This window comes from Podarcis muralis, chromosome 4 (assembly GCF_964188315.1).
Source record: "Podarcis muralis chromosome 4, rPodMur119.hap1.1, whole genome shotgun sequence".
Lineage (NCBI taxonomy): Eukaryota > Metazoa > Chordata > Lepidosauria > Squamata > Lacertidae > Podarcis > Podarcis muralis.
Window position 1 is genome coordinate 11,775,835 of NC_135658.1, and position 16,928 is coordinate 11,792,762.

Below are 16,928 nucleotides of genomic sequence, written 5' to 3' on the forward strand. Positions count from 1 at the left end.
CGATTTTACTGCAATGCTCATAGAATCTGAAGTTCCCTCACTGCGAGAAGCCAAGTTACAGGGAACCAGGCAGAGGGCCTTCTTGGTAGTGGCACCCGCCCTGCGGAACACCCTCCCACCAGATGTCAAAGAGGAAAACAACTACCAGACTTTTATTTTTATTTTTTATAAAATATTTATTGAGATTTTTTTTAAACAATCAAATAACAAAGTAACAGATACCAACTACCAGACTTTTAGAAGACATCTGAAGGCGGCCCTGTTTAGGGAAGCTTTTAATGTTTAATAGATTATTGTATTTTAATAGTCTGTTGGAAGCTGCCCAGAGGGCTGGGGAAACCCAGCCAGATGGGCGGGGTATAAATAATAAATTATTATTATTATTATTATTATTAATTATCAAACTGTAGAGTTGGAAGGGACCCCAAACGCCATCTAGTTCAACCCCATACAATCCAGGAATTTCAAATATGAGCCCTCCCTATACCGCTTCTCGGTGTATGATCCCTGCCTTTGTTAAGTTTACACAACTATTTAAAGAAAATAAAAGAACCGTACAGAGGAAAAGGAAAAGACAAGCAATGGAAACTTCTTAGAAGGGCGATCAAATGATCCACAGAAAGTTAAAGAACACCATAAAGTCTGGAGGAATGAAAAGGTCACAACTTGGCACACAAATGATAGCAGAGCCCTGTGCAGGTGAGGCACATTATAGCAAAGAGACCCACCGAAGGACTTTCAGTGAGGATCTTATTACCTGGGCAGGTTCATTAGGGGACGGGGTGCAGTCAGTGCTCCCCCCCTTTAAAAATGTTTAGGGGTACTCTCATTTTGACTCAAGAAAATCACCATTTTATAGTTCGGATCAGGAAAAATAAAGACAGTAAATGGACAAAAGTACAAAGATTCACAAAATGTTTAGGGGTATGCGTACCCCTGCGTCTCTCTAGAAAAAAAGCACTGGTTGCAGTTATGTTCATACACCTGGTCTCAGTTAGGACTTTTGTGTGGGGTGCAGTTTATTTTCTCTAACAAGAAATTTCTGATACCCTTCCCACTCCCCAAGCATGTGGATACCCTGTTCCTGTATCTCACTGGCTCCATTTGGGCTACCATCCTATCAGCCACTTGAGATAGCTCCAGCTATTTAGGCGCAGAACAGCTAAGAGCAGGGGTAGGCAACCTAAGGCCCGTGGGCCGGATCCGGCCCAATTGCCTTCTCAATCTGGCCCATGGATGGTCAACGTGTTTTGACATGAGTAGAATGTGTCCTTTTATTTAAAATGCATCTCTGGGTTATTTGTGGGGCCTGCCTGGTGTTTTTACATGAGTAGAATGTGTGCTTTTATTTAAAATGCATCTCTGGGTTATTTGTGGGGCATAGGGATTCGTTCATCCCCCCCCCCCGAAAAATATAGTCTGGCCTACCACATGGTCTGAGGGATGGTGGACCGGCCCACGGCTGAAAAAGTTGGCTGACCCCTAGCTAAGAGGATAGAGGGGAAGTTCTTCCATAGAGAGAGTCTGCGTAAGCTGAGTTTAAGGCCCATCTAGGTTCAGGACCTTGGACAGGGACTGCAGAACTAGTTCAGGACCATGGACAACAGCCCTGCAGCAGAGGCAGGAGATTTCAGTTGTCTCAGCAAGGTATTGAGGGCAGGTTTGTAGTTGGAGACATAGACTGTGGCTCCATTTTGGCTACTATCCTATTGGCCACTTGAGGTTGCTCTGGCTAACTTCAGCTCTTGTCCTGGTGCTGCTGTAATGTGCTTTTTGCACCAGGCAAAAGCATTCTTCTTTACTCAGGCCTATGACTATTGAATAATTTATGGCCTGTAAAAGTGTGGGGGTGAAGACACTTTACTATGATGATTATTTTACTATTAGGCTGTCAGTACGCTTTTTACTATGTTTATACTATGTTTTCATCATTGATGTTCTATAATGTGTTTTGATGATGTACATCGCCCTGGGATCTTTTGATAAAGGGCGGTATATAAATTCTTTATTATTATTATTATTATTATTATTATTATTATTATTATTATTATTATTTCTCCTCCCCATCACCAGTGAAATGGAGGGGAGGGAGGGAGAGAGGATGCACAGCAATGATTTGCACTGAGCTCCATGCTATGGAGAGGGAAGAGAAAATGCAAGGCAGAAACGTTCTTTTGCTGGTAGCTCCGTGTTTCCAAGCTCAGGCTGCTCCACCTTTAAACCGACGGCTCCCTTCAACTCCTCCGTTTGAAAAATAGCTATGATTTTTACACTCTTTTGTGGTGTGTTATTATGTAGGTCACACCTGTGGAAGAGCTGCCTCGCCACAAGCCTGCTCCCAGCAGGGAAGGACTCTTGCAATAACACAGGTGGCACCGGGGTGCTCCACTCAGCACAAGCAACCTGGCGATTCTGTGTGTGTGTGTGTGTGTGTGTGTGTGTGTGTCTGTGTTGTTTTTGTTCCTTACAGGGAAGCATTTGCTTAGCTAAGAAGAAGAGGAGGAGGAGTAGTTTGGATTTGATATCCCGCTTTATCACTACCCTAAGGAGTCTCAAAGCGGCTAACATTCTCCTTTCCCTTCCTCCCCCACAACAAACCCTCTGTGAGGTGAGTGGGGCTGAGAGACCTCAGAGAAGTGTGACTAGCCCAAGGTCACCCAGCAGCTGCATGTGGAGGAGCGGGGAAGCGAACCCAGTTCACCAGATTACGACTCTACCGCTCTTAACCACTACACCACAAGAAGAGCCTGCAGGACCAGGACAATGGCCCATTCCAGCCCAGCATCCTGCTCTCACAGCACCTGTGGGAAATTTCCAAACAGGATCCGAGAACAAGAGCAACTCTCCCCACTCCGGTGGTTTCCAGCAACCGGTATTCAGAAGCATTGCTGCCTCCAATTGTGGAGGCAGAACATAGCCACCCCCCATGGCTAGTAGCCATTGATAGCCCTCTTCCTTCATGAATTTGTCCAATCTGCTTTTAAAGTCATCTCGGTTCATGACCATCACAGTCTCCTGTGGGAGTGGGTTCCAAAGTTTAAATTTCTTTTCCCTGCCATGAATCCATTGGATATCTGCAAGTACTATTTAGTGCTTCTGCGCATGCACGACCGCCGAAACCCGGAAGTAACCCATTCCGGTACTTCCGGGTTTTGGCAGTCTGCAACTCGAAAAAATGCAACCTGAAGCGGCTGTAACCCGAGGTATTACTGTACAGTGGTGCCCCGCAAGACGAATGCCTCGCAAGACGAAAAACCCGCTAGACGAAAGGGTTTTCCGTTTTTGAGTTGCTTCGCAAGACAATTTCCCCTATGGGCTTGCTTCGCAAGACGAAAACGTCTTGCGAGTCTTGCGATTTTTTTGCCCCCCCCTTTTCTAAGCCACTAAGCCGCTAATAGCCTTTTAGCTGCTAAGCCACTACGCCTTTAATAGCCGCTAAGCCGCTAATAGGGTTGCTTCGCAAGACGAAAAAACCGCTAGACGAAGAGACTCGCGGAACGGATTATTTTCGTCTTGCGAGGCACCACTGTAGTTAATTTTGATAGAGGACTTTGTAATCTCCTTTTCTTTCTTTTCTTCATCCCTTTTTCTGTTTTCCTGTTTTAAATTGGCATGATTTCTTTGTATCTTTTGTGGAAAACCTTCAGTTAAAGTTGACTATTAGAAAAAGAGAAACGCCTTTTCTCTATGCTCTTTCTATGCACCACTGATATCAACTTCCCCATAGGTAGAGGTGAAGTTGCAGGGAGTGCCAGGCCCAAAGAACGCGCTAATAATTGCACGGAGCGGTTGTAGAGGAAAGGCTGGTGCAACTCTCCCCGCAACCACACAACCCCCCCCCCCAGCCATTATTTGAAACAAGTAGTCTAGCATGAGAACAGGAGCTGAGGGTGAACTTCACACCTTTTTTAATTACCTAAGACAGATTAAGCTTCCTGACAGCATTGACAGGCTTGGGGATAGCCGCTCTGCCAATTCTGCAGAGCCGGTCGAGAGAACAAGGAGTGAGCCTATGATAAATTAATCCGGATAACACCACTGGGCCTCCTTGCAAGAGAAGCAGCCATCCCATTTCACCACCTCGCAGCTGCAAGAGGATGGAGAGGGGCTAATGAAACAGAGAAAGCTGCACCGCCCTTGAAGTTTACCTGCGGGATCAGCTCAGCAAGGTTTCCCCCTCTTATCATTTGAAGCTAACTTGGTGTCAGGATTCTTGGCCCCAGGGAGATCTGTTTGGAGGAAAGGCCTCTGCTGGTTTACTGAACTGATTTCTGCTCCAGATATGGGATGGTTATAAGTGGCAATTCCTGCTCCTGTTTCCCTTTTTAGTCAGTGTTCTCTCACATCCCTAACTTCCTCAGCCAAATAATTCCTTCTTCAATAATAATAATAATAATAATAATAATAATAATAATAATAATAATAATTTATTATTTGCAGCCTGCCCATCTGGCTGGGTTTCCCCAGCCACTCTGGGCAGCTTCCATCAAAGATTAAAAATACATTAAAATGTCACACATTAAAAACTTCCCTGAACAGGGCTGCCTTCAGATGTCTTCTAAAAGTCAGATACTAGTTTATTTCCTTGACATCTGATGGGAGGGTGTTCCACAGGGCGGGTGCCACTACCAAGAAGGCCCTCTGCTTGGTTCCCTGTAGCTTTGCTTCTCACAGTGAGGGAACCACCAGAGGCCCTCGGCGCTGGACCTCAGTGTCTGGGCAGAACGATGGGGGTGGAGACGCTGCTTCACGTATACGCAGTCTCATTTTGCCTAACCTCCAGTGCAAGAATCACAGCCCAATGCCATTGCTTTTAGATGTTTCTAGATGTTCTAAATCAGTGGTTCCCAATGAGTTAAGTTCTGCGGACCCCCTGTTCCCCCCCCCAAAAGCAGAACCCTGACTTTTGAAAAGGTTGATATCTCTCTGGTAGTTTTTGTTATGTGAATGGTGCCACCATAAAGGTAAAAGGTAAAGGACTCCTGGACGGTTAAGTCCAGTCAAAGGCGACTCTGGGGTTGTGGCGCTCATCTCGCTTTCAGACCAAGAGAGCCAGGGTTTGTCCACAGACCGCTTTCTGGGTCATGTGGCCAGCAGGACTAAACCACTTCTGGCGCAACGGGACACCGTGATGGAAACCAGAGCGCACGGAAATGCCGTTTACCTTCCCACCACAGTGGTACCTATTTATCTACTTGCACTGGTGTGCTTTCGAACTGCTAGATTGGCAGGAGCAGGGACAGAGAAACAAGAGCTCACCCCATTGCAGGGATTCGAATTGCCAACCATCTGATCGGCAAGCCCAAGAGGCTCAGTGGTTTAGACCACAGCACCACCCACGTCCTTGCCACCATACCCTCTGACATGTCCCAGTGCCGTGTGTGTGACCTACCGTGAGATCATGGTGACTAAAAAGTGAGCATTTTGGGGAACTGCGATCTCGCACGAGAGCACGCCCCCCCCCCAAATGGAATGTCCCAATTTGGGACAGTGCCATGTGCCCCCTGGGTGGGTCATGCAGACCCCTTGGGGTCCGTGGACCACCAATTGGAAACTACCGTTCCAAATGTTTTTGGATGGTGTTTCAAGGTTATAAATATGCTTTTTTCCCCATTTTATGTTAAATTTTAGGTTTTCACATTTTGGAATTTTACCACCCTGGGCTCCTTTGGGTGGAAAGGCAGTCCAGGAATGTTCAGGAATAGATGGGGAAAACTTTGAGCGCCCTCTCCAACCACCCAACTTCAAGGAGGCCAGGGTGCAAGAACCGTACCTGTTCGGCAGTACTCGTCCACTTCCTGGTGCACCATTTCTTTCACCCGGTTGCCGTACGTCAGCCTGGAGTCCTGGTCGTAAGCCTTCAGAGTCTCGCTGGAGCTGTACGACTTCTGCGGTATCTTGCTGTCCTCGCTCTCTGCGGACGAGCTGGTGTAGCGGCGCTCTGCATCCCGGCGCCTGGTCAGAGAACGATACGGCTTCCTTTCTTTCACATCCATGGCCCTCTCGTCTCTGTCTTCAACATCAAAGAAACGGCGTCCGTGAGGCAATCAGATCAGAATGTTCTGGAAGGGAAAACCAACCATCTTTTACAGTGTGTTCTGTGTAAGCTATTAAGTAGGACTACTGGTCCATTTTTTTATAGTATATGCTCCCGATAAACAAATCAAGCGTGCTCCTATCTGCTACCTTGTTATTTTGGAATTAATATTTCAAACCCTTTTTTTGGCAGGGCACACCACTAGAGCTCATGAAAGTGGCATTTGGCTTGGTCATTTTCAAGTTTACGGTCAAAGCACCTGACTTTCGAGCACAGGAGCGAATTCCCCCTCCAACGGCTGCTTCCACAAGGCCTGCTCTATAGGAAGATTTCCCCATGGCACGAAAACCCATGTGTCATGCCAGCATCTACAAAGCCGATCTCTGCAATTTCCATTAGTGACTGTGTAATAAGTGAAGCAGCAACAAAGGAAAGCATAAAAACCTACCAGGAAATGGAGAGCATTCCTACCAAATGAGTTATATGAAAAATTTTCCCTCATAAAAAACGTGTTGGAAAACCTAAAGTTTCTGATCTGGAACACGTCGCTTCATGGATTATATAGAATCCAATAATCTGTTGCCTCGCCATCCTCTCATTGGGTTCCAAAGCAACATTCCACATAAACGTCAGGAAAAGACGTTAACAAACCCAAATCTGGGACTAGACATTAAAAAATATCTGTGTCTAGTAGTTGGTCCCCACAATCGCCCCTGTGGCGATCACACAGGGTCCCCGGACGTTTAATGGTCTATTGATCCCTGTGCCACCACTGCGCTCGCTTCCCCGCTGCCACCAACCCGTTACTCTCTGGTAAAACACTGAGTCCAGACAGTTGTTAAAAGTGAACAAAAACCCCAACAAGTTTCTTTTACAAACATTATCAAGTTTATAGTTTCTCAGATAATACTCCTGTCAGTATCTTAACTTTAGTTTCTTTACCAGCCTATACCTTCCTAATACCTTCTGACTGATTATCTCAACTGTTTGACTGACTCCTCTTAACAAATTCTCTCACACCAGACTAGCCCAACCCACAGACTTATCTTCCCTCTCTCATCTAACTCCAGACTGTCTTCTCAACCACTCTAACTCTAACTTCTCTTAACAAATTCTCTCCCTCTCTCACACCAGACTAGCCCAACCCACAGACTTATCTTCTCTGTCTCTTCTAACTCCAGACTGTCTTATCAACCACCCTAACTCTAACTCCTTCAAAAAAACCCTCTGTGCTTAAACCTTATACACAGTTAACTCTGCCCCTTGGGTTCCCATTGGTTAGTCATTTTACTTCTGCTTCATCTAGGTCTAACCAAGCTGCTAGCTCTTTTGAGATTTTTTTCTCAATTATTTCCTCTGCGTCCTCTGTAAGTCCTCTGAATCTTAGTGTATTCTCCCTTCTCTGCATTTGCAACATCGCAATAGAGTCCAAAGTTAAATCCTGCTGTGCTTTCAGATCTGCTGTTTCTTTCCTTATCTTATCACATTCCCTTTTCAACTCTCTATTTTCATTTTGTAATTTTTTTCTGAGCTTCCTCTAGGTTCTGTGTTTTACCTTTAAGGTCTAGCACTATTTTCGTCAGTTCTGAGTTTTTTTGTACTAAATTGTTGACCTGAGTTGATAACTCAGCTGCTATTTTCACATTTTCCTCTATTTTAACTCCCATTGAAATAAGTTTTTCTTCTGTTGCTTTTGCCTTTTCATTTACATTATTTTTTAAATCTTGGATATCTTTCTTCAAACTTAAAATTAATTCTCTCATATCTAGTGATTGATCCATGTCAATTACAGAAGTTCTTCTGATTTGTGAGGCTGAAACTGCCGCAGAACCTGACACAGTTGTTTTTTTACCATACATCACTAAGAAATTCAATTAGCTCACTAGGTAATTTGTTCTCTTTCCTTCTGTCTTACAGATTGGATATCAATTCCACTATTTTTTTATATTCCCAGTTTCACTAAATATATTTTAAATTGATAATGAACAATTATCTAATTAGTTACAGCCAAGTACAGTATCTTAACTTTAGTTTCTTTACCAGCCTATACCTTCCTAATACCTTCTGACTGATTATCTCAACTGTTTGACTGACTCCTCTTAACAAATTCTCTCACTCTCTCACAGCAGACTAGTCCAACCCACAGACTTATCTTCCCTCTCTCCTCTAACTCCAGACTGTCTTCTCAACCACTCTAACTCCTCCAAAAAACCCTCTGTGCTTAAACATTATACACAGTTAACTCTGCCCCTTGGGTTCCCACTGGTTAGTCATTTTACAATTAGTCAACCCTTTCCTTATGAACCCAGTATGATGTCACACACCTAGGAGAGCAAACGCCACAGCCCCCTCCCAGATGTCTAGGGAAACTCAGTATGTGGCATGATGTCATCAGCCCATGGCTTCGCTTGCCTTATCAGCCCTGCAAAAAGTCAGGTGGCAACCTTTACACCTGATTTGGTCTGATCGCCGAAGAATTGATGCTTTTGAATTATGGTGCTGGAGGAGACTCTTAAGAGTCCCATGGACTGCAAGAAGATCAAACCTATCCATTCTGAAAGAAATCAGCCCTGAGTGCTCACTGGAAGGACAGATCCTGAAGCTGAGGCTCCAATACTTTGGCCACCTCATGAGAAGAGAAGACTCCCTGGAAAAGACCCTGATGTTGGGAAAGATGGAGGGCACAAGGAGAAGGGGACGACAGAGGATGAGATGTTTGGACAGTGTTCTCGAAGCTACCAGCCTAAGTTTGACCAAACTGCGGGAGGCAGTGGAAGACAGGAGTGCCTGGCGTGCTCTGGTCCATGGGGTCACAAAGAGTCGGACACGACTAAATGACTAAACAACAACAACAACAGATTGGTTTGCTTCCAGTGGTAGCTGGGGACTATTAGCTATGGTAAGGGGAGGCAGGGAGCAGTAGCGTAGGGGTGCCAGGGAAGCCGTTGCCCCAGAAGCATGGGGCACAAACCTGGTGCCCCTACAGAGATCCTCGTTGTGCCAGCCCTACCTGGCTCCAGCAGTGAGGGTTGGGGATCATGGAAGATGCCCTCCGCCATTTGTGTCCTGTCCCTGCGGTGTCGGTGGCGAGAGTTAGGTGAGCATGCTCAGCGCCCGCCCCAGGTGCTGGCAAATGGCGCTATGCCCCTGGCAGGGAGTGTGACAGTGGTTGGCACCAGAAACAACGGTCGGCAGAGCCATCTGGTTCTAGTTTTGTCCCCATCCTCTTCCTCCCTGCTGAGTTCTACAAGGGCAACTCTAAGGCACAGGAGGGGGCTTCTACCACATGCAGTTTTGCCACATGCCTGGGCTGGTTGTCAGGAATTTGGCAGGCAGGTGGGAGATGAAGGTTGATGGGTGCAGTGCCCCCTTTGCCCTAACATAGCAGCCTCCAGCGTTTAGTTTCATGCCGGCGACATGGGGCTGCCTGTGCAAAGTGTTCAGAAATGTCAGCATATGTTCTCTGCAAACAGGGACAAAATCAGGTTCTGCACTTATGATTCGAGAAGTGTAGCTAGAATTCTGATGGGACTCTCTTTCAGACCACATCACACCTATTTAATAAATGATAATGATAATGATAATAATTTATTCATACCCCACCCATCTGGCTGGGTTTCCCCAGCCACTCTGGGTGGCTCCCAACAGAATATTAAAAACACAATAAAACATCAATTAGTTTCTGGGCTGAATTCAAAGTGCTGGGTTTTGAATCTGAATTTTAGTGGGGTGGGGTTGGGTTGTTTATACAGATATATATATCATCTGTGCATTTTCTCCAAGGAGCTCAACGTGGTGTACATGAATATAATTATAATTATAATTATAATTATTTATTATTTATACCCCGCCCATCTGGCTGGGTTTCCCCAGCCCTCTGGGTGGCTCCCAACAGAATATTAAAAACACGATAAAACATCAAACATTAAAAACTTCCCTAAACAGGGCTGCCTTCAGATGTCTTCTGAAAGTCGCATAGTTGTTTATTTCCTTGACATCTGCTGGGAGGGTTTTCCACAGGGCGGGCGCCACCACCGAGAAGGCCCTCTGCCTGGTTCCCTGCAACCTCACTTCTCGCAGGGAGGGAACCGCCAGAAGGCCCTTGGAGCTGGACCTCAGTTTGTGGGCTGAACGATGGGGGTGGAGACGCTCCTTCAGGTATACTGAACATTTAGCATATTCCGCTTCCAGTTTGTTTCTGTGCCCAGTTCTTACATTGAAAGCCCTAAACCTGCAGCCCTCTAGATGTTGTTGGGGCTCCCAAACAGCATGGCCAATGGTCAGGGATGATGGGAGCTGTAGTCCAGCAATATCTGGGGGTCACAGGCTCCTCATCTCTGGCCTAAACAGCTGGGAACCTATAAAGAAGTCATCCACATGTTGAATTTGCTCAATGAGACTCTTCTCTGTGTCTCATCACCCTCCAAAGTACATTGGATGGGTGCTTGGGAGAGGGTCCACCTTTGCCAATGGCACCTTCTTGTGTTCTTATGCAAAAGGGGTGGAGGGGAAGAGGTGGACATTGGGATGTCACGAGCCAGCACGCTGAGAAGACACTTTCGTCAGCAGCTGAATAGGCAATATCCCCAGTAAGCTGGGCACTCTTCACAGAAACCCAAGGAATGTACAGTTGGCTTAGCAGATTTATTATAACACTGAGCCCCCCGTGAGCAAAATAGCTCTGCAGATATCCCTGGACAGGACTTTGGAAAATTGCAACATTTTTAAACACAGAAGGACCGAGTTAATGCTGTAGGAATGCTTCATAAATTCATGCACGGCTAGGGGAGGTGTTTTAGCAGTTGCAATGTAGGCAGTCAGAGAACTTAGATCCCTGCTTGCTCTTTAAGGATTTCAGCTGGCAGCAGTGGAGAAGACCTTATTCAAGAGTTTCAAGAGTTGCAGGTGGACAATAGTGAGCTAATCTCAGTAGAAAGCAGTTTCGTATGCAAGAGGAGAACGTAAGAATAGCCTGCAGGATCAAGACAATGGCCAATCTACTCCAGCATCCTGTTCTCTGCTCAATCCACCAGAGCCTGTCTTCACATGCAGGGTTTGAGACCCATCGGCTATCCTCACCTGGTTTAGCCAGCCTGGGATGTGGCTGCTGTTGCTTGCTGACAGCTTCTAGGAGCCACTACAATAGGGTATGATATATAGGATGTATATATAGGATATATAGGATAGTATAGTTAAAGCTATGGTTTTCCCAGTAGTGATGTATGGAAGTGAGAGCTGGACCATAAAGAAGGCTGATCGCAGAAGAATTGATGCTTTTGAATTATGGTGCTGGAGGAGACTCTTGAGAGTCCCATGGGCTGCAAGAAGATCAAACCTATTCATTCTGAAGGAAATCAGCCCTGAGTGCTCACTGGAAGGACAGATCCTGAAGCTGAAGCTCCAATACTTTGGCCACCTCATGAGAAGAGAAGACTCCCTGGAGAAGACCCTGATGTTGGGAAAGATGGAGGGCACAAAAAGGGGACGACAGAGGACGAGATGGTTGGATAGTGTTCTCGAAGCTACCAGCATGAGTTTGACCAAAGTGCGGGAGGCAGTGGAAGACAGGAGTGCCTGGCGTGCTCTGGTCCATGGGGTCACGAAGAGTCAGACACGACTAAACGACTAAACAACAACAACAATATATAGGATGTGACATAAGCACACGCTGGTACTTTGTGAACTCTCCCTAGCCATTGGCTGAGTTAAACTATCAGTACAGAGAGAGTAGGGGACAACAGATGCTGAGAACTCTTTCTGTGACCCATAGGGGGTCAATTGTTGATGCACAACCTCTGTGCATGGCCTTTCTTGGGCCAAAGACTGGGAAAAGAACCAGAAAGATCCAGGGAAGCCAAATTATTGATGCCTGTGGGTATTACCGCCTTTGACAGAATGTGAAGTTCTTAAGCATGTTATTTGCAGTCCTGGATTACACACATTGCAAACATTTACGCAAAAGAGCCCAAAGTGCTCACAGACTAAGGCTATGCCTTAGGCTACTTCTAGACAAATTGGCTATTTACTGAAGACCTAATCCTGGACTGCAAAGACCAATTTCCTTGATAACGTGTTGTTGTTTTTAAGCAAATCTTTCCTTCAACACCCGGTATAGAACAATGCACGAAAAAGAACGCCGCCTAAGAAAATCTCTGATCTCTCGGCACAGAAAGAGACAAATACTGATTTTTTAAAAAACTCAGCAGGGCTAAACTTCAAACCGAAGTTTATTACCATGCAAGTTATACATATGAAGAGAAGCATGGGCCACAGATTGATTTTCGATTTTCTATGGGCCTTATTTTTAGACCTTCTCCTGGAGAGGGATAATCAGAGTGCACAGTAAGACAAGAGCAATTGATTAATGAGCATAGCCCCTGCTGTGTCCAAAGCTTAACTTTCAATTAGGCTGCCGGCGGCCACACTTTTGCCTTACATATATAATAGCTGCAGGGGCAGAGATGGGGAAAAATATACAGAGAAAAACAGGGTGAATTAGAGAGCCTAAGAATTTTCCTTTCTGCCCTGCACCTGCCACATGCAGCCCTGTTTCTGTTCCACTGCAATTCCGCCAAAACCAATGTTACTCGCTTTCGCTGCCCCCGGTGGTGAAATGTTGTAACACATGTAATTTATTGAATTAATTATGTGCATTGCAATGCCACTATGTTATTTCACCCCATTCACTTCAATACAAACATCAAGCAAATGGAGGGGAAGCAGAACAAATTACATTATCGCTTGTGGGCTAAAAGCAGCAACCTTGTTTGAAATTGTTTTTAATATTGTTCTAAATGCGGTAACCTGCCCTGGGGCCTTAGGGTGAAGGGCAGGTAATAAACAAACATACATTTATGTCCTTCTTTGGGGGAACATTGCAGAACAGCTGACAGAACGGGATGATGGATGGATGGTCCTGTATAAATCCAGTATGATTCTTCAGCGATGATTCTTCAACATCAACTTCGTTGGACTGGTCATGTTGTGCGGATGCCTGATTATCGTCTTCCAAAGCAACTACTCTATTCCCAACTTGAAAATGGAAAGCGTAATGCTGGTGGTCAACAAAAGAGGTTTAAAGACTCTCTCAAGGCACATCTTAAAAAAATGTAAACACCGACAACTGGGAAACACTTGCCTGCGAGCGCTCCAACTGGAGAGCAGCCTTTACCAAAGGTGTCATGGGCTTTGAAGACACTCAAACTCAGGACGGAAGGGAGAAACATGCTAAGAGGAAGGCATGCTTGGCAAACCCTCACCATGATCAATACCCGCCCAGAAACCAATGTCCCCAGGACATTGGACGTGTGGATCCAGAAGGACGTGTGGATCCAGAATTGGCCTCCATGGTCACTTATGAACTCACTGTTAAAACCGTGTTTATGGAGGACAATCTTACTAGGCTACGAGGGATCGCCAAAGACGAAGATAAACCCAGCACAAATGCACTGTTAATGCACCAGTGACATGCTGCAGAATACACCCATGATAAAACAGCAGCTTGAAGATGTCTACAGTCTAGCAACATCTGGAGGGCTTCGTTTTGGCCACCTCTGAGCTAAAAAGCCCATCCTCCTCCTTTTAAACAGTGCTGAGACAGCTACTAAAACATTCCAGGCCTGCTTTTTAAGTTCAGCTCATGGTCTCGCATTCCCTCCTTTGTTTTCTGCCAGAGCTAGAAAGCAGTCAGTCAAGGGAGACATCTTTTAAATCGCGAAAGGTTATAGCTCAAGCTTTGGCATATGAAAGATAACCCCTCCACAAGCTTACCCACCTCTATTGCCAACTTCCGGGTAGAGATAAGTTATATCCCAGCCGCCGCGATCACGACACCAAATGCGCCTTGTGAACATCTCTTGACTTTCCGGAAAGATGGAAGGCAGTGGAATTAAGGGAACAAGGAGGTGTGGATTTGAAGTATCAAGTTTGTAAAAGCAACGCAAACCCATCTTGGTTTTTGATCGCACGACTCTGCCTCAGGGGTGGGGAAAGAGGGTTTTAGTGCTTAGCAGGCGAAGCTACAGAATGAGGCTGCTCTGTTTCCTTACCTTAAATTATTGTGATTTTTTGAACAATACATTTCACCAGGAATGTCCCACAGAGCTGCAAAGTCTTGCCTTAGGGCAGGTTACCTCACTTCCTAATCCCTAAGCAACACCTGCTGCTCGTTTCGACTCATTTGCAGTTTTTTTTTAAAAAAAACAAAGCTTCGGGATCTGTTTGAAAAGTCCAGGAAGGGCTTTGTATCAGAGGTTGAAGAAGTCAGAGGTTGTTGGTTTTGTTCTGCGTTTTAAGGCTCTCCTGCAACCTGCTGTGCCTATATCTGAAATCTTATTCTGAATCTGGGGCTCCTTAACACCTTACAGATAATTGATTTCTTTCTGTCCTTTTTGGTGTACACAAAAAAAAATGTATACAGGCATGAAGAATAGGATCCGGTTGGTGGGCCAGACCCTTCTCTCCCCCCCCCCCCGGCCTGTGGGCCAAATTTGAAAGCTGGGCAGGGCTGCACACCTGTCAATCATTGCATGTCACAATGAAGTTGGGTGGTGTGGCACCTTGAAGCCTCAACAACCAGCCATAGCTGTCAACCGTCCCTTATTTGGTGGGAAAGTCCCTTATCCCAGCGCGGTGTCCTGCTGCTGTCCCTTATTGATGATGTCCCTTAAATTTCCTGGGTTTCAAAGGAAGCAGCTCCTCTTCCTCCCTCCCTCCCTGCCAGCCAACTCCCTGCCAGCTCCAACTGTGTTGCTTGACTGCGTTGCTCACCCAATAAGGAGTCTAAGAACGACTGGGGGGGTGGAGCTTGCATGCCTTGCGCCGATCAAATCGGCCGCGTTGCCTGAGGACTCGCCTTTGCTCAGCGCTTCCCAGCAGAGAGGTGACGGTGGTTTTCCTTGCTGCATCCCCTTTGCCGGGTTGCTGCGCTGTGGGAACCACCGCTTGAGGTTTTGTTTGGCTGCTGGCTGGGCTTTCTGTCTTTGGCTTGGAGGGACTCAGAAGTTGAACATACCTGTGCTTGGAAAATCCCTTATTTTGGCTGCTGATCCCTTATTTTTGAGGCTGCTGGTCCCTTATTTTCAAATCTGTAAGTTGACAGCTATGCAACCAGCTGGCTGGTAGGACTTCAAGGCACAGCACAGGGCTTTTTTTTTTGCAAGGTGCTTTGAAGTGCTGATGGATCAGCTGATTGCCGGGACTTCAAAGCACCTACTTGCAAGCTTGCACTTTGAAGCCCTGGCCATCAGTTGGTCCTCGGAACTTTGAAGTGATGTGCAAGGCTCTTTGGATGGGACTTGCAAAAGAGACTTATGTTGTCCTTTGAAGCCTTAACAATTAGCTGATCACCAGCGCTTCAGAAGCCTGGTACTTGGGGTTTCTGAACGCTGATGATCAGCTGATCGTCGGTAGTTCCTACGCAAGATGTGCTGCCACTTTTGATGGACTTCAGAAGCATTGCATGGGGCCTTTCAGTGTATTTCAGCCACCTAATGCTCAAAAGTCTCTCAGACACAGCCCAGGGCATTCCAGTCCTGTCATGGGTCAATGCCAACTGGGCATCCCCAAGTGGGCACCATCAACAAGGCCTCACCTGCTGATTGTGGGGCCCAAGATGGTTGAAATTGGGTTGGCATTTGTGGTAAAGGGGCTTTTACAGAAGAGGATATTCAAAAATTGTAGCCTCCTGACAGAGCGGCATGGCCAATTCCACTACCTTATTCAATTAAATTGTAGACCAGGCCTAAGCCATTTGCAGATTTTTAAAGTGTGTAAAGGTAAAGGTAAAGGGACCCCTGACCATTAGGTCCAGTCGTGACCGACTCTGGGGTTGTGGCACTCATCTTGCTTTATTGGCCGAGGGAGCCGGCGTACAGCTTCCGGGTCATATGGCCAGCATGACTAAGCCGCTTCTGGCAAACCAGAGCAGCGCACGGAAACACCGTTTACCTTCCCGCCGGAGCGGTACCTATTTATCTACTTGCACTTGATGTGCTTTCAAACTGCTAGGTTGGCAGGAGCAGGGACCGAGCAACAGGAGCTCACCCCGTCGCGGGGATTCGAACCGCCGACCTTCTGATCGGCAAGTCCTAGGCTCTGTGGTTTAACCCACAGCGCCACCCGTGTCCCTTTTAAAGTGTGTAGCCAATACCAAATAGTATGGGAAACAGCCCTACTAGAAAAATTAACCAATGAACTGAAACTGACACGGGGACAAACAGAAGAAGATGCTTTTACCCTGGTATGGCTCCCCTTTATCACATACACAGCCCAACAAGACAATGACAATAATTCACCAACAGCATACAAATCAATATGGCTAACCTGATCCAGAACACCCACCCACCCCACTCACACACGAAAACAAAGATCACCACAGCCAATCACAAATGAACAACCACACCCTAGGCCAACCCCAACCTCTCTCACCACCAAAGGATCACAAGTGAACAGCAGAGTACCTGCACAAGCAGCACTGACACCAAACCCTACATACATTAAGCAAAATAGAAACATCGCCATCTGACCCCACCCCCACCCCCACCCTCACCCATCTTCTCCCTAATGTCTCAACAAATGAAACGGATTTGTAAAAATTTTACATGGAAAAAATATGAGAAACATTACACATACTTCTGTTAAACAAGAAAATCTTTAATAATAATTTTTTAAAAAGTGTGTAAAGTTTGTAAAGTTCCCCTTGCCTGGTCGCCTGTAGATTACTTTTCCCCTCGCTGCAGGTGGCCAGGTGCGTTCAGACATTTGCATCATCCCCATCATATGGTACAATGAAAGGCAACATTTGTCTAGAAATACACTGTAGATGAGGAAACACGAGGTGTATGGAGTGAGTCCAGGGCAAGGAAATGTTGTGGATTGCACCAGTAAGCAC

The 16,928-nt window shown here is 46.1% G+C and overlaps 1 protein-coding gene across 18 annotated transcripts in view; it reads right to left on the minus strand.

Moving 5' to 3' along the window:
* TENM4 (teneurin transmembrane protein 4) overlaps positions 1-16,928 on the minus strand; it is a 625,655-nt gene that overhangs the window by 342,980 nt on the left and 265,747 nt on the right. For all 18 annotated transcript variants that reach the window (XM_077926940.1, XM_028725942.2, XM_077926946.1 and 15 more), the window contains one exon: positions 5,774-6,062. In XM_077926940.1, the coding sequence (XP_077783066.1) occupies positions 5,774-5,996 (223 nt within the window). In that variant the 5' untranslated portion in view covers positions 5,997-6,062. The remainder of the gene's footprint in view (positions 1-5,773; positions 6,063-16,928) is intronic.